The sequence below is a fragment of the Bufo bufo genome, chromosome 6, assembly GCF_905171765.1.
Source record: "Bufo bufo chromosome 6, aBufBuf1.1, whole genome shotgun sequence".
In the NCBI taxonomy this organism is placed as follows: Eukaryota; Metazoa; Chordata; class Amphibia; order Anura; family Bufonidae; genus Bufo; species Bufo bufo.
The window spans coordinates 425,036,246-425,058,583 of record NC_053394.1 but is presented as its reverse complement, the minus strand read 5'-3'; the positions used below and the strand labels follow the sequence as shown (position 1 = coordinate 425,058,583).

Here is a 22,338-nt window from a genome sequence, read left to right as displayed (position 1 = left end):
CCAGCTATGGCGCATTCAGGAACCATATTTTAGGGCAGAGTTATTTTGCATCCATCTAGAAAATCCCTTCTGTTATAGGATGGGGTAGGGGGTAAAGTTCGTGCTGCATCCTCCATGTGCAGGGCATGGTGGTCAGGGACGCAGGGATGGCAGGTACGAGGGTCTCAGGAATGGCTGGACTCCCCACAGCTCTGGCCTCTAATCACATCCCTTAACAGGCTGGTGACAGCTTTATGACGAGGGGGGAATCAATCAGTGGCCGGCGCTCATTGTCACAGAGACATATGGAGCCATCAGCTGGGCCACCTCACCACACGCTGGGCCATTCACTCCTGGGTGGGATTGTCATTCTGAGAAGGGGCTTTATGTTCTCAAGTCAAAAATGCCACCAGGAATACATCCCTGCACTCTACAGAACGTCAGTCGTAATATTAAAGGGGGCTTCCGAGTGTTTACTACTGATGACCTGTCCTCAGGATAGGTCATCAGTATCTGGACGGTGGGGTCAGACACCCAGGACCCCTACATTTCAGCTGTTTGAAGAGGCTGCGGCATTCTGGTGAGCACCGCAGCCTCCTCACCGCTTACTAAGCACAGTGCCATCCATTGTATAATGGCTGTGCTTGGTATCGCAGCCCAGCCCCATTCCCATTCCCTTGGGCCACGTGATCGGTGAACGTGATGTCACAGCTGATCGGTGGCGATCAGATACTGATGACCTATTCCGAGGAAAGGTCATCAGTATTAAACACTCGTACAGCGCCTTTAATGGCATTTACACCTATAGGAGAGGGTCACCGCCCGAACCTGACAACCTGTGCTCAGAGGGAGGGGTGAACAGTGAAAAAATGGGGAGCAACCTGGGAGGTGAGAAATGTCCAGAGGGGCCCTGCAGAAAGAACTGGAAGGTTTGCTGCCATTGTATCCAGTCTGGACAATCTAGTGAACTGTATACATCAGCAGCACAGATCTCTAGTTTGTTACAATGTGTCAGTGCAGGTAAAATGTATAAGTCTGGAGTCCAGGATGTTTATCTGAGGCTTGTGTAGACTGGATACAATGGTAACAAACTGGGTTATGTCCGATTCTCAACCTCTGTTCGTTCACTGTCAGCAAGCAGGTAGATCTCACGCTGCATTCTGCATCCAGGGTCTTCATCAGGAGTCTTCCTAATGGATGTATATGTTTAATGGATGCCAAATATACTGGCCGAATAGAGTACAAACGTGCGTGCCAATGGTGTGTGGAAGGAGCCTTAAAGGGGTTATGCCATGAATGATGTAAAACATGAAAATCAGACATCATCTAGTACATGACAATCTCTTTCTAACAAGATAGAACCAGCTCTGCACCTCACATGGATCCGGAGATCTCCACATTCACTGCTCCAACTGGCGGTTTTAGCACGGATGCATGCTTTATTTTCTCCGTGTTCACGGATCCTTTAAGCCCATAATAGTCTATAGGTCCGTGAAAACCACAGATGCCACCTATGTTCATCCGTGTTTCACGGATCATTAGGAAGAGATGCTTTGAAAATTAATTTTTTAGCTGTGCAGCGTCAGTGAAACACGGATGGCACACGAACCCAACGCGGACATCTTCACGGATTTAGGCACAGACTCAGACGTGTGAATGAAGCTTAACTGCCACAGCTTCTAACAGTAGTTATGGCTGGTGATGATTTAAACTGAGCACGTGCGACCACCTCAGTGAGGTGGATGGAGAAATAAGGAGAAGAACAAACAGCAGGTGGCGCTATACAAACACATTTTATTCAATAGCTCAGCAGCTAAACGAAATTTTTAATTACGCACAATTACTAAATTATTTTTGGTTTGAAAAATTGTTTGTGGCACTACCCCTTTAAGCGACGAAGGATTGAAACAGAAAGTATCTTAGAAAAGTTACAACTCCTGTCCTATGGTGGCATATGGACCTTTACCAGACCGTGTAAAACCCAGGGCGATCAGCTGAACATCTGGGGGCGACATTGTGGCATGGGGTATCTGTGATGAGATTACTGTCTCAGTCCTAGCTCGGTCCTATCTCCATGGGTGGAGTGAACCGGGTACCTCCTCATCCCATGCGCTGTGCCCTCTTCTTTTGGTGCCGTATGGGAGGACACCCCTCTTTTCTGTGCAGAGCCTTGCAGTGGACAGAAGGGACCGCACAACCACATCGCTCATAGTGATTTTATATAGTGCCGCCATATACCGAAGCACTTGGTTTCCTCAAGCACTGGAGAGACGCTGCCCTCCTCCCCCATCACCCAATCCGCAGGGTTCAGAGCATTTCTTAAAATTGTTGACAACACAAAAGTCTCTCCCCTCCAGATGCCAAACTCTTGGGAAAGCAGGAAGTGGGGTTTGGCACAAGTCGCGGCTGCCTTGTACAGGTTAATCTGATTTGAGGGGGAAACTAATTGCCTTGGACGGGGTCTCTGAAGACATATTTGACATATTTCTCGGGTAGCCTTTTTTTTGTCTTTTGTTTCTCCTTCTTTTTGTCTGCCGCCTCTTCCAAAGTTAGAAGTCATATATACAAGGACGTGGGGGAGAGGCGGCGGAGGCGGGGGGGCGCCCAAATCCTTCTTATTGAAGATGCTGGGACTTTATTCCGGAATATCGACCACTTGACTTCTAAGTGCGTCTCGGAAATGCTTTGCAGAAAGATTGGAGCTTTCGATATAGCGATGGGCGCTGGTCTGTTAACCCTTTAATCACCACAGAAGTCGCACATCTGTGTGTCCATAATAGTACAAAATTGGGGAAAGATGGGGTGAAAATGCGCGCCGCCGTCATACCAAGGAAATACATACGAGAGGGGAGAAACGCTGGGACAGATCCAACACATGCCCGTCCACATCTAAGTTTAATGGGTATGTCCAGATCTGAGCTTATAAAGGTATTCCTGTCGTTAAAAGTTATGCCCTATCCGCAGGATAGAGGATAACTATTAGGCTCCATTCACACGTCCGCAACGTGTTTTGCGGATCCACGGAGCCGCAAAACACGGAAAGCGCCAATGTGCGTTCCGCATTTTGCGGACCGCACATTGCCGGCACTAATAGAATATGCCTGTTCTTGTCCGCAATCGCGGACAAGAATAGGACATGTTCTATTTTTTTGCGGAACGGAAGTGCAGACCCGGAAGTGCGGATCCGCAATTCCGTGTCCGGGCAGCACATCGTGCTGCCCCATTGGAATGAATGGGTCCGCAATGCGGAACGAAATTGCGGACGTGTGAATGGAGCCTAAGATCGTGGGGGTCCCAGCGGTAGACCAAGTGAACGGGTACCCTGCACCCCTCCGAAATAAACGGAGAGGCAGCTTGGGCATGTGAGATCAGGACTAAATCCCTGGTTCATGAAAATGCATCTGGTTTATATTTGCATTGTCTTAGGTCCCACAAATAGCAACTTCTCTGGTGTGTAGCACGGATAAAGCCCACCATTATACAGCCATTTATACATGCATACAACTGTTTTTGGCTTGTTAGTCCTCATCATATGGGAAATGATCAGACATGTCCAAATCCAACTGCACAATCATTTTCCCCACCAATATCTACCAACATCACGAGGCCACCCATACACAATAGATGTTCGGTCGGTCTCTCCAAAATTGGTCACTTCAGTTAATATTAGTCTTAAGTCTAATGATGAACAGATGGTTTTCCTGATGCGTCGGCCACGGACTGTGTAGATCGTAGCCCACGGGCCAAGTCCAGAGCTTCGCTACCCAGTACTATGCAAGCAATATATTGCCTGATATATTGTGAATAACTTGTGCTCCCCCAACATATGGCTGGGAACGAAATTACACGGGTACCCATAGCAATATCGCCACCTACAGGGAAATAAGCAAGAAAAACGGACTTGTATTTGATTTCTGATGCTATGTAATAAGCCTGCTTTGCTTATCCTTTATATCTCCTCAGAAGAGTTTTTTAGCGCTCGAGAAGTGAGAGACGAAGAGATTAGAGATTATTACTGTATTATAATATCATCAAATGAACATCTGGGCTGTGTCAACAGAGAAAACTCGACATAAAAGATTTTCCCGAAGCTCGTGTGTTCTACTCTGACATGTGGTTACATAAAGGCCCTTTGTGACTCAGTCAAGCCCCTGCTCAGGTGTGCGCCCGGCTGATCCTTACACAACCTCCCAGGAGAAGAAGCTGGAACTGGAGAAAATGGCCATGTCTGGTAAGGACAATCAGCGACTAGGTAGAAAATACGACCATAAGTAGACACAGCGAGGCGCCATCCTGGTCTAAATTTTTCATCCAGACTGTACTGAATGTTTGTATAGATGAATCAGGGTGCAAGACTCCCACCCAAGGTGCAAGAACCCATCTAGACTTCGTGGTGGCCTAATGTCTCCATCCAGGGAAGAACTCTTCTCAATGTTCTCCACAATAAAGATTGCAATGTCTCAGTGCTCATTTTTGTCTGTGCCGTGATCCATAGAAAACGTTTATGATAGAAAAGGGCAGATGGATGAGGCAGCGGGATGACTAAGCTGAGCAGTGTGTAACTGAATCTATGAAGTGACGGGTCGGGCTACCTCTGGGGTGTTGTGTGTGTGGGGGCGATAGGTGACGAACGTCCCTAGGGCCCATGTGTGAAATGTCATGCTAACATTGTGCGAGCGGAGGAAACCTTCTGCTGACATTACCCTCACATCACCTGTCCTATATCTGCCAAACGCTCACAGCCCTAGTCAACTGACCTAAACACGAAGGCGGTGATCCAGATATCAAGTTCAATGGTAGATGAGAGTCCTATCTATCCGCTGCTCCCACAAACTTTGTCTGATCTGGTATGATAGACCAGGTCTGTACAAACAGAAGGGTATGTATGTGCCATAGGGGCTGCCATAAGGTCCATGTAGACTATGGGCCTCAGCTCTCCTCACCTTGGCTAGTATACTAAAGAATAGAAAAAGACTGGGAGTATCACAGGGACACAACCAAGGTATACAGTCAGTGGCGTAACTAGAAATGACTGGGCCCCACAGCAAATTTCTGAAAGGGGGACCCCCCCTTCCCCCAGTAACTTCTTCGCAACCCCCTCCTTTCATGCAACCCCCACTCCTGTGGCTAGTAAAGATCACTCTCTCAGACCCGGCCCAGCAGCCACTCCGTATGTCTTCTACACATATACGGTATGCTGTATGTCATGTCACTGTATATAATGTCATTGTATAAGGGCGGGTTCACATCACCGTTATGGATTCCGTTTTTGTTTTCCGTTATAACGGAAAATAACGGAATCCATAAGACGGAAGTCAAAAGGGAAGCCTTTAAGAGGCATTCCGTTTTGATCCGTCATAGTAGAAGTCTATGGGAATCATAGATGCCTTGTATTATGACGGAATGCAAAACGGAAGCCTTTAAAAGGCATTCCGTTTTGCTTTCCGTCATAATAGAAGTCTATGGGAATCATAACGGATCCGTCTTGTTCACGTTATGCAAGACGGAAAACAAAGTCCTGTAGACATAGCGGGAACCAGGCGGATCTGGTATGATTCCCATAGACTTCTATTATGTCAGAAATCAAAACGGAAGGCCTTTTACAGGCTTCCGTTTTGCATTCCGTCATAATACAAGTCTATGGGCAGCATAACGTATCATGCAGAGGTCAAGTTATTCAGCCCATAGACTTGTATTATGAAGGATCATAATGGAATTTTCCATTATGACCATGTTATAACGGAAAACAAAAACGGAATCAATAACGGTGATGTGAACCCGCCCTTAATACTGTTTAGGGGGTCCGGACAATAAAATATTTTACTCTCCCTCCTGCGTGGGTCCCTTCTGAGTCTGGTCACTTATAGCTACGCCCCTGTATACAGTCAGGATTTCAGTGGTTAGCAGAAGACTTTATTTGAAGATGTCCTAGCAACACGTTTCGTGGCCAGCCCCTTTATAAGGCAATATCGCCTGATACCAGTATCAGCATGTGGCCCCGAAACACGTTGTCAAGACAACTTTTTTTTTGCTAGCCAGTGAAATTCTGTCTGTAAACATTGGTCGTGCGGCTGCGATACTCCCGATCTTCTTCTCTTCTTCCATGTTCGATCTGACTCAATAGGTAATCCGGAGGTAGTCCTTGGCTGCAACTCGGTGATTTTGTTGCAGTCTGCTCTGCAGGTTCTTGCGCCTTGAGCGCAACACCATCTGGTGAGAAGCTCTTCACCCAGTGTCTTTGTTGTATTCACCAGTCCTCCCTACGAAGCGCTCTTCCTTCTCTGTGACCTCCCCCTGGCTAGCATGATAGCAGGCAATGAAATACCAGTCAAGGAGTTGGAAGAAACTGGACTCAAGAACTGTACATGGGATGGGGGTTGTGGAGAAACACCTAAACTTTCTATCCCAGGGTTTGGTATGACTATCATAAGAGGTTACACAAGCTTTTAAAAATATATTTGAGCTATCAAGGTACCAAACCAAGGTATGGGACAGCTCATACAAAATGCACTGACTACTCAGTAGGGGGCATCGATGAGCACAGGAGAAAGTTCTTCTGTCACCAACGCAAATGGCACCTTTGCACACCTAATAGCCATGCCAGTGCACTTACAACAGTGGCGGGGAGCAAGCACGTTGTCAGGAACCAAACACAAACTACTATGGACTCCCTAAATAACTAGAGCTTCAGAGCAAGCCTAGAGAGTGCTCATTTTGTGAAAATCCAAATGAGTTCTGTTGTGGGGAGAAGGCCACCCAACACCGACACAGCCATGGATCCTCACCACTATACTCGCAAAGGCCATAGGGACTATGCTGAGATCTATCTCTTCCCTCCTGTTACCCCTCTGTGAGCTCTGCCCTGTGCTTGTCAATGATTTACGGCTTCGGGTACCTCCAGCCTGCAGAGATCTCTCAGCAGACATGGTCCTAGACCTCATTTTGGCTAGAGGTATGTTCGGCTCCTCCAGTTTGGTGGCTCACTGCCAGAAAATATCTAGCTGTTTAGATCTGTTCAGCCGCTGTGTTAACCTCAAAGGATTTGGGCTGAATTAACCCCTTTGCAGACATTCCCGAGCAATCATTTCAGCAAATTACCAATGATGCATGAAACTTGTTGGCGCTGAACGCTCAATAATCGTACATTACACAGTGACTAGAGAAGTATTCACCCCCCTGGAGTTTTTCCTAGTTTTATTCAGGAGAATCAAAGCGAATTTATTTAGGCCCTTTTTTTTTACATTGGTCATCAGAAAAGACTCGTAAAATCTCCACAAAGTGATCTCCAGAACATATAGGTGTTCGCCCCATCACTCAGCACTATGAAGGAGCAGCCTTGACAGCACTTCTAGTCTTGTCTGTATAGATTGATCTCTATCAGGTTTTTCCCATGGACATTGATTTCATGAGCATCAAAGGCCTCAGATCGGCAATTACTTGTGGCTCTGGTCCACCCAGGACAGTAAGCCATTTCTGTGTAGCTTTATGTTTCAGGTCAATCACTTCCTGGAAAAAACATTGATTTCCAAGATGCTGAGGTTTTCCTCAAGGATTTCTATTTAGTCTGTTGTGTTCTGAAGGTAAGATCTTTTATTTTTGCACTCTCCCATAAACTAGCACCAGTTGTACATACAAGTATCCCCATGGGCCACATGGAGGTCTCCTTTACTGCTCCTTGCACCATCATGGTTTTTGAGAATGACCTCTTCTAGGCAGTTTCACCCCAAGATCTTTTTGGTCGTCTTGTATCCATCCCCTGGCTGGAACCTTGTCATTGAGTTGTTTAGGAAGTCTTTTGGTTTCATGGAGTTCTGTTCACACATCGCAGTAATGTGTTGTGTGGCCAAAAAACCTGTGACACAACCGCACCTGGTTTACTGTAAAGGTGGATTTAGACAAACCAATAATTGTCCAGATTGTAGGGAACGACTGTTCCTGCGATCACTCATTCCTGATAATCTGGCCATCTAAATGTGCCGTCGATCACCCGATGGACGAGTAAAATGCTCGTTCATCGGGTGATCCTGTCGTTCGTGAAGGCACATCAGGTATCGTTTCTGGGCAGCGATCTGCTGCTCAGAAATCATGATTCTGTATGGGGACGAGCGATGGCATTAGTGATCGATCCTCCTCATACTGTGAAGGAGATCGCTGCACGTAAATGCCCCGTCTCCTTCACCGAACGAGCAGCCGTCTGTCCGGAAGGAACGCCTCCTTCCGGATAATCCGCCACTCCATCGACCCGCCTTAAGGCTATGTTCACAATAAGCTCTGGGAGCCAAATGTAGAGGGTATAATGAGTCAGATGTATGCCAAAAGGGTCTCCATTTGGCATGTGTCTGACTTAATATGCATCCGGTTACATTCTTAGACATGGTTGTCTACACCTTTTGATGCAAAGGCATCCAATACACTGCGTGGTATACATTTTACAAGAATGGGAGTCAATGGGTGAGGTATGCACCCATAAATATGGCATTCAGTAGTATAGTTCGGGACGATACTATGCCCTCAGAGCTGAACTGGTGAGCACAACATGCACCATGTAAATACCCCATCCTCCAAAAAAATGAGGTCATATGGTCAGTATGTGCCACCCTACATAATATTTAACGGCAGAGACCTTCCTGCTGTGGCTGAGGAATAGTGTCCCATGGCATCCCTCATTATTCTGCTAGATGGCTACGTGGGTAAAGATTAAGTCCCTTGTGATGCCACAATACAGTACACTATCTCCATCACAACACTGTCATAGTCCTAGTCCACAACTGCAATGAGGCCTGATATTGGACCCAACCTTTAAGGCCTTAATCTGCAGCATGTGATAGGATACCCCAAATATTGAAACCTTATTACTCCTTAGATAGTCTTTAATCCTCCTTTGATACTCTTAAGGGTACTTTCACACTAGCGTTTTTCTTTTTCGGTGTTGAGTTCCGTCACAGGAACTCAATACCGGGAAAAAACTGATCAGTTTTATCCTAATGCATTCTGAATGGAGAGCATTCTGTTCAGGATGCATCAGTTCAGTCCCTCTTACGTTTTTTGGCCGGAAAAAATACTGCAGCATGCTGCAGTTTTATCTCCGGCCAAAAATCCCGATCACTTGCCGGAATACCGGAACCGGCATTAATTTCCGGCAAAAGAGACCCGGTTTTCTGGTCTGCGCATGCGCAGACCTTTAAATCTGTGAAAAAATATATATACCAGATCCGTTTTTCCGGATGGCATCGGAGAGACCGATTCGTTTGACAAATGCTATCCATTTGCGTCCGGATTGGCGGATACAGCAGGCAGTTCCGGCGACGGAATCCTCTGCCGCAAGTGTGAAAGTACCCTTAGATGGTCTTTCCCTGCTTCTGGCCCAGGAAAGGAATGAGGCATCGGCCCCTGGCTCTGCACCGTTTTTCTAGGTGAGAAGTTTTATATTTTTCCCCCAGGAGTTATGGAGGTGATACTCAGTTGTGAACACTACTTGAAAGTCTCCTGTCCCTTTAAGACATTTTTACACACGACACCATGATCTGTAGGGCCGTACACTCCCCAGCATCTTCTCCCTACTCTACTCCAGATGTCACAGGGCTCCGAGGATCAGTCCCTTCCATCTCTGACAGATGAGATTGCTGTTTATTCACTGCCGTTCTATACCACTTGTTCTCAATGAAGCTGACAGCGGCCGCCTGTTTTCCCTCCACGTTGTGCATGGATCTGCCAAACGAAGAATCATTATGAAACTGAAGGAAAATGAGTGAAGGAATTATATATCCCAGTACTACGGTGGAGGAGCTTCTCACAGATGTGTGAGGGCCAGTGAAAAATGCACTGAAAAATAGGGTGTTTGGCCGGGGGTGCACCTAGCCTTTCTGCTGCCTGAGGCAAAAACTGAAACGGGGCGCCCCAACCCCCTAAAGCCAATTTATTAACCTAACCCCTTCCCTCCAGACATTACATACAGAGCTACAAAACATACAGGGTAATACAGCGCCACATACTGTGCCCATTGTGCTTCCCAGTACTGCAGATACATATAAACCCCCTTCTGCTGCCACCCTCTTGCCCCTACCTGGTGCTACCTGAGGCAATCGCCTCAACTCGCCTCATTGGTGGTGCACCCCTTTGTTTGGCCCAAGGAGACCTGCAGAACTGGCAGGAAGGCAATGTAGCCAGGACCCAGTAGCAGATATCAGGTTAATATGATTACCACTGAGGGTCCAGTCACGCAGGGGGTAAAAAAAAACACTTTAATGCAGCTGTGACAAGTTGCCAGGGTGGTGCTGCTGAGAGTCTGAGGCGCTACACTCCCGCTACTGCATCCATTAGGGTCTAATGTTAGAAAAGAAGACATTGTCCACACATTATTCAATTCCAGTAAAATCGTAATCCAGAGATAAGATACCAGTACAGCTCTGACGCGTTTTGAGTGTCTTTTTTTTGCCATGAAAGAAAGTAATGGGCATGGGATCTACAAGCACAGGAACTGGTTTCACTCTACAATTTACATCAAAAGTTGGTGGCCCATGTCATGGCAGTTCGCTACTGCTGGAACCTTTGATCTGCTGTGATGCAATGTTTCTCAAACTCTTTTTTTGTGCCAAAAAACTTAATGAATCTGGCGTTTTTTCCAGATCCACAAAGCCATGCAAGGCCGCGGGGCTTTGCGTTAATTTAACGAAGAGAGCAAGGTCAAAGAGGTTGTCCGGCCCCTGCTCCTCCCATTCCCAGGTGCCTACTGGTCTCTACTTCCTGGTACCTTACGGCACACAGGAAATGCATGCTCAGCCAATCACTGTCTGAGGAAGGTCACCACTGCTGCCAGGATTGGCTGAATGATCATTTTCTGTGTGTCAAGAAGAAACAGGAAGTAAAGCAGCGAGGGATAGGTGAGGTGAGGGTTATTAGGCCATTCTAACCCTTTAAAAAAAAGCACCATACCTTTAAGACTATGAGCCATACCAGGATGCAGTGCTGGCTCACACAGCGGGAGGCCGGGCTTCCTTGTAACATTATGGCTATTAGCGTTGGAGAGGCTACGTCTTCCATATGACTAGAGCAGGTGTGGTAGGGTGAGGTGGAAGAAGCCGTGTATATTTGGTGATATCCGAGAGGGGGATGAAGACCTGCGGTACAGCTTTTGGTCACGGACAATCTACTGTAGCATAAAAGACAATAAAGATATCACTTCTCGCAGATGTCAGATTTTTATGCTTCGCTGTAAACGTGGTGGTGACAAAGTCGTAAATGTGAGAGCGTTTCCTCTGATATTTTAAAATAACCGTCCGCCATAAATATTTTATGCACGCTGTAAGATCTAACTGCCTGTGGGACAGCAAGGAAAGACCTTCATAAACTTTTATGTACTGTACATGTCTTTTCTTAACCACCAAAAATTGATCCTTTTTTTTTTTTTTTACTTTTTAAAAAAAAAATTTGGTGATAAGTTCCATAAATCTGCGACCGCAAGTTACCCTCCGTTCTGACATGTTGGATTTTTGTCAAACAGCTCCGTGTATAACGCAACGTTTATAAATCTGGTAACTTACCACCTATAAAACGACTGGCGGAAGTGTCATGTGACGTGTTTCCGAAAATGGCGCACAAACCATCCACTAAACGCTCCAGTTAGCGTGAGCAGAACTCTAGGACCCACAATGTACACAAGGGCAGACGCGTTTCAGGTGCTTTCTAGGCCCTGTTAGTAATGAGTATCATCGCAAGGTATCTGCGCGCCAATGCAAAATCTGCGCGCCAAAGCCAATGCAGAACCATGAGGTCGTTAGTGACAGCCATGTATTGATGATTCTAAACGATAAGGGCTCACGCACACAAACGTATTTTTCTTCCGTGTCCGTTACTTTTTTTTTGCGGCCTGTATACGGAACCATTCACTTCAATGGGTACACAAAAAAAAATGGAAATGACTCCTTGTGCATTCTGTTTCCATATGTCTGCATGGCCGTTCCGCAAAAAAGATAGAACAAGTCCTATTCTTTTCCGGACAAGAATAGGCATTGTTACAATGGATCCACAAAAAAAAACGTCACCCCTATTTTTTGCGATCCGTGTTTTGCGGGCCGCAAAATACATACGGTCGTGTGCATAAGCCCTAAGAATTTGAGATGAGAAATATAACTGAACGACGCTTTGCACCCACCAGCCATCGGTTTGGTTATCAGTTTATGGAAATGGGGCAGATTCACTAATGAAATTGAGTCCGAATTCTGGTTTACTTGCCACATTTATGTTTAAGATACTAGACATTTCTATGTGCGTAGTTTTCTGGAGCTGGAAAACACAGTTATGAAGAACGTGCGTCAAGTTTTTTGACCCAAAAATGTGTTTTAAGTAAGCCAGTCTCCAGCTGTTGTAAGGAAAAGTATCTAAAGCTCTGTTCACACTTCTGTTAAAGTTTTTGTCTTTCTGCTGGATCCGCTCTATGAAGCACGTTGAGCTATCGTTCCATTCTTGTGCTTCCTAAGGAAATGGCGAACAGAGCCTTACTCCTGGCAGGATGCGCTAAATCTATCACACCGCAAGTTTAGTGCATCTTCTGACCGTCTCGTCCACGTTTAGGTTGTTTGAATTTTAGACACCAATAGTAAATCTGCCCTAATAGTTCTTAAAGAAAAGAGAACAAATGCACCCCAACAACAACAAAAAGAGAAAAAAAAGCAAGTGTGAAAGTAACAGTAATTCTATAAAAAGGCTATGGACACCTATGGACTATTGCATTTGACTTAAAAAAATCTTTTGATTTTTTTCAATTGGTCTTCAGCCGTTTTTGAGAAATAAGGGTTAAAAAAAAATCAGTCTGTTTGCAGAGTATCACTTCTCAGTCCCGTCAGCTGATGGCTCATGTGAAGCCTTTTTTCTGATCTCATTAGAGCTAAACTCTTATCGAACTGATAAAATGATGCCTTAAGCGAGTGTTTATGAGTAGTGTTGAGCGAACTTCTGTTTTAAGTTCGGCGTCTAAAGTTCGGCTTCCGGTTAGCGGAGAATCCCGATATGGATTCCGAATTCCGTTGTGGTCCGTGGTAGCGGAATCAATAATGGCCGATTATTGATTCCACTACCACGGACCACAACGGAATTCGGAATCCATATCGGGATTCTCCGCTAACCGGAATCCGAACTTTAGACGCCGAACTTAAAACAGAAGTTCGCTCAACACTATTTATGAGGTCAGGAGATCAGAGAGAAGGTTTCACATGAGCTGTCAGCTGACAGATTTGAGAAGTGATACTTTGCAAACAGGCTGATTTTTTTAACCTATGCAACTCAAAAATGGCTGAAACTTTTTAATAAAGACCAGTTGAAAAAAAAAAATTTTTTTAGCCCAAAATAACCAAAATGCAATCATAACAAATAGCCTCAAAGGTGTCCGTAGTCTTCAAGCCAGTGTACTGAACACAACACACATTTCCCGGGGTCTGATTTTGACTTTTTTGGGCACCATAACAAACACACGCATACACATACCAGTAATCTACCGGTATAGTATTGCGATAGTATAATAAACATATATAAAGTGCAAGGTTTTCTGTGGTCAATCAAATCGATAATATGCCTAAAGAGCAATTAGGTTGAACAGCGATCAATGCCTGCGTCTAGTCAGTACCCTCTGTAATACCGTACTATAAAATTATATGTAAAACCACACAATACAAGTTGTGATCACATAGAAAGGTAAATGTACAACCTACAATCTAAACCTAATACTAATATCACTAATATCTCCTGGCTTCCGTTGCCTCCTCTCCCGTCTCATAATCCCCGTCCATAGCCATGTACAGGATTGTCTGGCTGGTCTGCCCTGCAACGGATGTGTCTATTTTACACACAAATACAATCTTAAATTTAAAAAAAAGTAACTACAGAGGAAAAAAATAAAGTTGATTTGACGCCAAAATTAAAATTTTTTAAAAAAGCTCCTACTTTACGACTTTGGTGGAAGCTTCCGTCCTGTACGAATAAACTGAGTTCAATGTTTAGAAGAAGGCTCGGCGATGATGATGATGATGATGATGATGAATTGTCATCAATTTGTCAGTACATTAAATATCATTAGTTGGGGTCACGTGATCTGGTGTGAAATGTGATCTATACGGTAAATGGGCGAGGGGCGTCCTGCTTTGCTTTCTGAATATGGAAATAACAGAACTTGGGAAATGTAGGTGACTCGTCATCCAACGGGCTGGGAAGAAATTGTTTCTTCTTGGACTTTTTAAGAATATTCTAAATTCTAATGTCAAATAAATTAAAGTTCAAAAATAATTTTAAAAAAATAACCTGATTTGTGATATGTTACAATATATTTGAAGCACTGCTGAAATCAAGGGATTAGTGCAGCGTTACCATAAAGCAAAGGGGAACTACAGCATGCATCAACTGCATCCAGGTCTGATAGATATGTGAGGACAGATCGGACTGAAATCAGTAGACATGAGATGGATGGATAGACAGATAGATATAAATATAGATGTACCGTAGATAGATATGAGATAGATAGATAGATAGATATGAGATAGATAGATAGATAGATAGATATGAGATAGATAGATAGATAATAGATAGATAGATATAAATATAGATGTACCGTAGATAGATATGAGATAGATAGATAGATATGAGACAGATAGATAGATAGATAGATAGATAGATAGATAGATAATAGATAGATAGATAGATAGATAGATATAAGATAGAGATAGATAATAGATAGATAGATAGATAGATAGATAGATAGATATAAATATACATGTTCCGTAGATAGATATTAGATAGAGGTAGATATGAGATAGATATAGACTGACATATGACAGATATGAGACAGCATAAGCATATATCATATGTTCTATCTATCTATCTATCTATCTATTATCTATCTATCTATCTATCTATCTATCTATCTATCTATCATCTATCTATCATCTATTATCTATCTATCTATCTATGTCATATCTATCTATCTATCTATCTATCTATTATCTATCTATCTATCTATCTATCTATCTATTATCTATCTATCTATTATCTATCTATCTATCTATCTATCTATCTATTATCTATCTATCTATCTATTATCTATCTATCTATCTATCTATCTATCTAATATCTATCTATTATCTATCTATCTATCTATCTATCTATCTATCTCATATCTATCTATCTATCTATCTATCTATCTATCTATCTCATATCTATCTATCTATCTATCTATCTATCTATCTATCTATCTATCTATCTATCTATCTATCATCTATCTATCTATCTCATATCTATCTATCTCATATCTATCTATCTATCATCTATCTATCTATCTATCTCATATCTATTATCTATCTATCTATCTATCTATCTATCGATCTATCTATCTATCTATCACATATCTATCTCCTATATAACATACATGTAAATCTCTTGGACAGGAAATTACTCAGAGACTGCATATATGTTGTAAACCAGATGAGATGAAATATCACAGGGTAAGGTCAGCCTTTCTACAACAATCGTACCTCTCGCCCTGTTACACAGACTTTACGGACAATATACCTTTATATAGTCGTCGCTGCCTTTACTAGTCTTCGCTGCAATATAACCCAACTCGCTCAGGCAATAAAAGGTATCACTTGCACTGCAATTTTCTCCATGGGCTCATTAACTAATTAACTAACCATGGAGCAATTCCAGGAGAAATTTCAGCTGTCCAGGCAGCGTTTTAAAAGCAACTTTGGGCCAAATTCGGAATCAGTCGCGTGTTGACAGGGATAAAGATTCCCTATGACATCACTGGGAAACTCAATGGAAGGCATTCAATGAAATTTAATTTATCCCGAGTCAGAAGAGTATTATGATAACCAGAACGAGAGTCTTAAAGTTCTGCACTCTAAACTCGGCGGTTTTTGACTTTTTGCCTTCGTATTGCCAAAAAGATTTAAGAGCAAATATTAGTTCTTTGTCATATGTTTGAAATTCTAAGGGCTATTTTATCTCTAGGCAATAACCATTAATGTGCACTGTGTTCAAGTCACAAAAGCTTGGCCAGCTGCAAAGGCCAACAATCCAAAAAGGGCAAAAAGGGTCAACATGGACTGTCACATCCCTTTCTGTATCCAAGCCCATGGAATTCCACATCACAAAGAGAGAAAGCAACACAAATTGTAGCAGAGATCATGGAGATTACACCAAAGTGATACAATTTTGTGCACTTGCCTCTCGTCTTTTACCACTTCCAACTCTCTCCCTACAACGCAACGCAGTGAACGGCAACTTGTGTCTACTCACCCACACACTCGTTGGCCTCTCGTGCTGTTGCCCGCTGCCAAGGTCTGTCGTAGTGGAAAGGTTTGCAACGGTCACACTCAGGTCCAGCAGTGTTGTGCTTGCAGTCGCACACCAGGTTGTCGTCTCTGTCCTTGACGCATCTGGATGCATGTCCGTTGCACTTACATCGACCCCCAACTTGAAGGTCAGAAACAGCGTAAAAGTAAGAGTCTCTGGCCAATTCAGAGTCGTCTTCATTCTCATCCCCAAAAGTGTGAAGACGGCTAAATACCACCTTGATGTCCGTGGCTGTCACCCAGTCTTGAAGGACTGGGGAATTATCAAAGTCATGTGCAGAAGGTCTACCATCCAAGGTGCTGAAGGCTATCAAGCCTCCAGAGAGTGGGTACATATCTGTATGAGAATCTGTGCAGATAGCCTCCTGTTCATTCTGCTTCGTAATGACTGCTTTATTGGGTTTGTTGTACATTTTTCTGCATTGAGTTGAGTAGAACTGAAATGGTACCCAAGATTTCCCATAGTCCATTGACTTGAAGATAGCCATGGATTCTGGTCTTGGAGAACAGAACTGAAGACTCACGTAAGTCACCTCAAACTTCTTCCCTAAGGACAAGGTCAGGGTGACGTTCTGAGGATACTGAATATAGTTCTCCGATTGCCAGCAGGTGAGGTTGTGGGGGTTGTTGAGATCAGTTAGAAAGGAGGGTGGATGAGCTTTTTTAGGGTCCGAAGCATTGCAAAAATGGCAGTTCCTGAACCTATCCTCCCCTTTTTCTGTCACAACACAATACCTTGAAGGGTTCTTCCCGCAGGTGCTTGACACTTTTACTTCCTTGCCAAAAGCTGAGTTGACAAAGTCTGGAATACATCTCCTAGGGTTCCCGTTCTCATCGTAACATGGATCAGGCTGTGGTGTCTGGATGGAAAACATATTCATCCCATATCCTCCTCTACTTTCTTGAGCGGTACAGGACAAAGAAACTAGCACGAACAGCAAAAACTGTCCTCTCAGCATCATCTTCGAGTCAGCTTAACCCTGCCTTGACCACAGATCCTTCCACTGGCCTGTACTCCTATCAAAAAATGAAGGCAAACACAGAAAAAATATATAATATAAAATATTTTAGTCACCTAGGAGTTACTAAAAACAGATGGTAAAAATAGCTGACATAGACTAGCAACCGAAATCAAACAGAGATGACATCATTTAGCAGAGAGGATCCAAACGAAGAAAAAAAAACTTACAATTTCAAAGACATCCTGCAAAAGTTTTTATCTGCAAAAGCAAGAGTGATATAAAACACAGCTAAATGACAACATAAAAGTCCTGCCCAATAAAAAAAGTAAAAGCGAAAATTTGTTAAAAAAATATGTATAAAACTCGATATAGGTGAGGGCTTTAGAATGAGATGCAAAATTTACACCTTTTTTTGCTCAATTGAAGTTTCGTACCTAGCATTCTGAGTAATTAAAGAGTAAGAGTAATTATAGAAAAAAATGCACTACCTTAGAATTAAATTAAGAGACGATGCAAATGGGGGTGGGGGGTAAAAAAGTTCAAAAAAGTAAAAGTCACGCTATAAAAAAAAAAAGAAGAAGAATCGATTTTGGTGGCCACTCAGGGCAGGCTGTGCAGCATGGGGTGGTTGAGCTTTGGAGACTGAGGATGATGAGAAGAATCAGCCAATCTGCAGAGTGAATCCTCACATCCTTCTGCACAGATGAGAAGTTTTTGGTGACTGTCTTTCCCTGTCTTGCTATAGAAAGTGAATGAAGCTCTCAGACTGTTTGGCTTGAGGTCATCTCAAGGAATGACATTGCATTAGGGGGAATTACAACGACACCCACTGGTAGAAGAACATTGGGCAGGGGAGGCTGCAGCAACTGATTCACATGCAGAAGAAGAAGAGGAGGGGAGAAGGTGGTGGTGGGGGGGAGGCTGAAGGATAGAGGTAGGGAGTGGAGTAAAGGGAGGCTTGCCTTAGCCAAAGGAAAGTGTGAGGCAGAAGGGGACAGGGAGAGCCTGCAGATAAGGTGAGCACCAAAATTAAGAGGTCAACTGCATTTTACAAAGAAAGCGAGAAGAAAGGTGAGGCTAAGGAGTTATGGGACAGACAGAAAAATGACAGCCCCAGGAGGAAGGAGTTATCACACAGGGTTTGAAGAAGTCAAAGATATGATTTGACAACGTGTTTGAGGAAAGAGTTAACTGGGGTATGTGTCATGCAAGAGAGGCAGCAAGGAAGGCATACGTCTTGGTAGAGGCTTCAGGCATTAGAACCTGTTGGAAGAACAGCTGGGTCTGTCTTAGTGGACATTGCAGGCATGTGAAGCAGGAGTGTATGTGTCTTACCAGGAGCTGTAACTATCTTAGTAGAGGCCATAGGCATCAGAGGCTCTGTCTGTCTTGGCAGATGCTGTATGCAATATGACTGTGTCCTTCTTAGTGGAGGCTGGATGGAGAAAGGTGGAGTAGTCACGGTTGAGGTTGAGGCTGCCGGTCTTCGTAGTGTCTGCAGAGTCCTGTACACTGCTACAGGGCGAAGTTGTGCATTTCCTGCATGGATATGAGGAGGTGTCAATCATGACAGAGGCTGGAGGCATGGGGGCTGTTTTCTGCAATGAGACTGTCTGGCTGAAGAAGGGAGGTCTATCTTGACAGGGAATGAAGTTATATGGAGGTGCTGACAGGTAGTAAAAGAGTGCATGGTGTAAGAGATGTCCATTATGTCCATACACTGACTGATGTAAGAATGAAGCTATGCTCTGAGATACTGCAGGGTTATGGGACTGCTGAGATATATACGTTTCTCTTCATAAGTGCCTATCTTGCAAGAGATTGCTGAGAAGTGAGAGGGTCTGGTGTGTAAGAGAGTGCCCACCCGGAAAGAGAGAGACCAAAGTCTTACCTGTAATGTAGAGAAAATGTGGAGCTGGGGCGTGGGGGAGGTAGTACTTATATCAAGGGACTGCTACACAGTCAGTCCAAGGGGGTCTCTGTATTTTAACAACACTGGAGCAATGGATGTAACAGTGATAAAAAAAAAGACTTACCAACCTGCAACACTATACCAAAACATTTAAAGGGCAATTACCATCACATGTGTAAATTTCCCTACTCTTTCATGGGGGCAGTATTATAGAAGGTAATGTTGATGGAGTAATAATATTCAGTGGACAGTGTTGGCCAACAGCACAATGGGCAAAAGTGACATCCATTCTTTTCAGCCAACAATATGCTCCCATGAATTACACTTTCCTTCTGACGCAGCAGAGGGCGACAAAAATAAATCACTTCCCATGATGCAGAGATGAAGTACAGTACATGCCCCATCCTGAGGTATGATGGTGTCAGTGCCCATAATGGTAAACTAACAGGTGAACACAAGAACCAAGACTGGAGGAGCATTCATAACATCTGAAAATGTACCAGAATTTTATAGATCCTCTATAAAAGCAGCTCCACCAGTAGGAAAAAGTGTAGGGAGCCTCTTGATCCTCAAGAAGACAGAAAGTAGGGAGCCTCTCCATCACTAGGACAGAGTGTACATACTTTGTCCATCCCTAGGACTGAGTGCAGGGAGCCTCTCCATCACTAGGACAGAGCGTAGTGATCCTCTCCACCGCTAGGGCAGAGTGCAGGGTGCCTCTTCCTCGCTAGGACACAGTGTAGGGAGCCTCTTCATCCCTAAGACACAGTGTAGGGAGCCTCTCCATCCCTAGGACACAGTGTAGGGAGCCTTTCCATCCCTAGGACACAGTGTAGGGAGCCTCTTCATCCCTAAGACACAGTGTAGGGAGCCTCTCCATGCCTAGGACACAGTTTAGGGAGCCTCTTCATCCCTAAGACACAGTGTAGGGAGCCTCTCCACCCCTAGGACACAGTGTAGGGAGCCTTTCCATCCCTAGGACACAGTGTAGGGAGCCTCTTCATCCCTAAGACACAGTGTAGGGAGCCTCTCCATCCCTAGGACACAGTGTAGGGAGCCTCTTCATCCCTAAGACACAGTGTAGGGAGCCTCTCCATCCCTAGGACACAGTGTAGGGAGCCTTTCCATCCCTAAGACACAGTGTAGGGAGCCTTTCCATCCCTAAGACACAGTGTAGGGAGCCTTTTCATCCCTAAGACACAGTGTAGGGAGCCTCTTCATCCCTAAGACACAGTGTAGGGAGCCTCTCCATCCCTAGGAAACAGTGTAGGGAGCCTTTCCATCCCTAGGTCACAGTGTATGGAGCCTCTTCATCCCTAGGACACAGTGTAGGGAGCCTCTCCATCTCTGGGAGACAGTGTAGTGATCCTCTTCACTTCTAGGACAGAGTGTAGGGAGCCTTTCCATCCCTAGCATATAGTAGGAAGACTTTCCATCTTCAATAGAGCCAGTACAGAGTGTAAGGAGTCTATCCATCCCTAAGCCAGAATCTAGGGAGCCTTTCCATCCCTACGAGTGTAGAGCAACTGCTTATCACTAGGACAGAATGAAGTGATCCTCTCCACCCCTAGGACATAGTGTAGTGATCCTCTCCACTCCTTGGACAGACTGTAAATATCCTCTCCACCCCTAGAGCAGAGTGTAAGGACAATTTCCATCCCTAGTACAGAGTGCAAAGAGCCTCTCTATCCCTAAGACAGAGTGTACATACTTTGCCCTTCCCTAGGACTGAGTGCAGGGAGCCTCTCTATCCCTAGGACAGAGTGTAGGGATCCTCTCCACACATAGGACATAATGTAGTCATCCTCTCCACTCCTTGGACAGACTGTAAAGATCCTTTCCACACCCAGAGCAGAGTATAGGGAGCCTCTCCCTCCCTAGGATAGAGTGTACGTACTCTGCTCATACCTAGGACTGAGTGTAGGGAGCCTCTGTATCCCTAGGACACAGTGTAGGTGCCTGTCCTTCCCCAGTAGAGAATGTAAGGAGCCTGTCTATCCTTAGGAAGGAGTGTAGGGAACCTATCTATCCCTAGGACAGAGTGTAAGGAGCCTGTCTATCCCTAGCAGAGTGTAGGGAAGAAACTCTCCATCCCTAGGGCAGAGTGTAGGGAGATACATCCCTAGGACAGAGTGTAAGGAGACTGCCCATCCCTTGAATAAAGCTTAGAGAGCCTCTCCATCCCTAGGACCGAGTGTAGGAAAGCTCTCCATCCCTAGGACAGAGCGTAGGGATCCTCTCCATCCCTAGGATGGATCGCAGGGAGAGTGCCCATCCCTAGGGCAAGTGTAGGGAGACTTCCATTCCTAGAGCAGAGTGAAGGTACCCTGCCTATCTCTAGGCCTGATTTTAGGGAGCCTCTCCACCCTTAGGATCTAGTGTAGGAAGTCTGTCAATTAGATTTTAGAACACCTCTCCATCCTTAGGGCAGAGTGTAATGAGCCTGACCATTGAAGAAGAGCATGTCCATCATGGGAGAAGTGTTAAGACAGACATTTAGCAGAGAGGCTGTAAGAAGTGCGTACATATGTTCTAATAAAAATATTCATTTTCTTAAAAAAGAACTATGAGATGAGTTTATCAACAAGGAGCAAGTTTCCACCAAAGTGTGGGTTTGTCATAGAAAAAAGGTGCAAGATTTTGGCATACAGTAAGAGTGTCCATAGGCTGTGGATTATCTCTATCTGATAAACCCTTCTTGTTGTGTATGGTATGTTCTACCAGAGGCTGTAAGAAATGTCAGTCCTGGGAGAGTCTTACAGATACTTGTACTCACTCAACTTGTCTACCTGGGGAAATAGACCTGCAAATTCCTGACATAATTGTGACCACTACTAACATGTTTCCAGATCCCTGAAGTCTCATCTGTGTACATCTACTTGGCAAAGCAGAAGACCCACCATTCTAGTCTATAATAAACTACATCAATATTCATCCGTGATTGCAGGAATTTCATTATCCTTAGTTTGCTTCCGGTAGACAAACACATACGTTTTCCTTCCCATATAGATTTCCGAAAGTTAAATTGGTGTAACTGAATGTAATAAAATAAAAATGCTAAAAACATAACTGTAATTTTTAAAAATATGTTTTTCCTACAATAAAATGTTTCGAAGGGGTATTCTGGTTTCATGATGTTGATGAC

General features: G+C 44.2%; 1 protein-coding gene across 3 annotated transcripts in view; it reads right to left on the bottom strand.

Annotated features, from left to right (window-relative positions):
* The window catches only part of NTN1 (netrin 1), an 87,808-nt gene extending 69,042 nt beyond the window's left edge, over positions 1-18,766 (bottom strand). For 2 of the 3 annotated variants that reach the window (XM_040437521.1, XM_040437523.1), the window contains exons 1-2: positions 17,770-18,014; positions 16,264-17,336 (exon numbers count right to left, since the gene is read on the bottom strand). In XM_040437521.1, the coding sequence (XP_040293455.1) occupies positions 16,264-17,281 (1,018 nt within the window). In that variant the 5' untranslated portion in view covers positions 17,282-17,336; positions 17,770-18,014. Of the gene's footprint in view, positions 1-16,263; positions 17,337-17,769; positions 18,015-18,616 lie in introns of those variants that run through there. The other variant, XM_040437522.1, reaches the window with a different exon arrangement.
* Between the last annotated feature and the right edge of the window lie 3,572 nt (positions 18,767-22,338).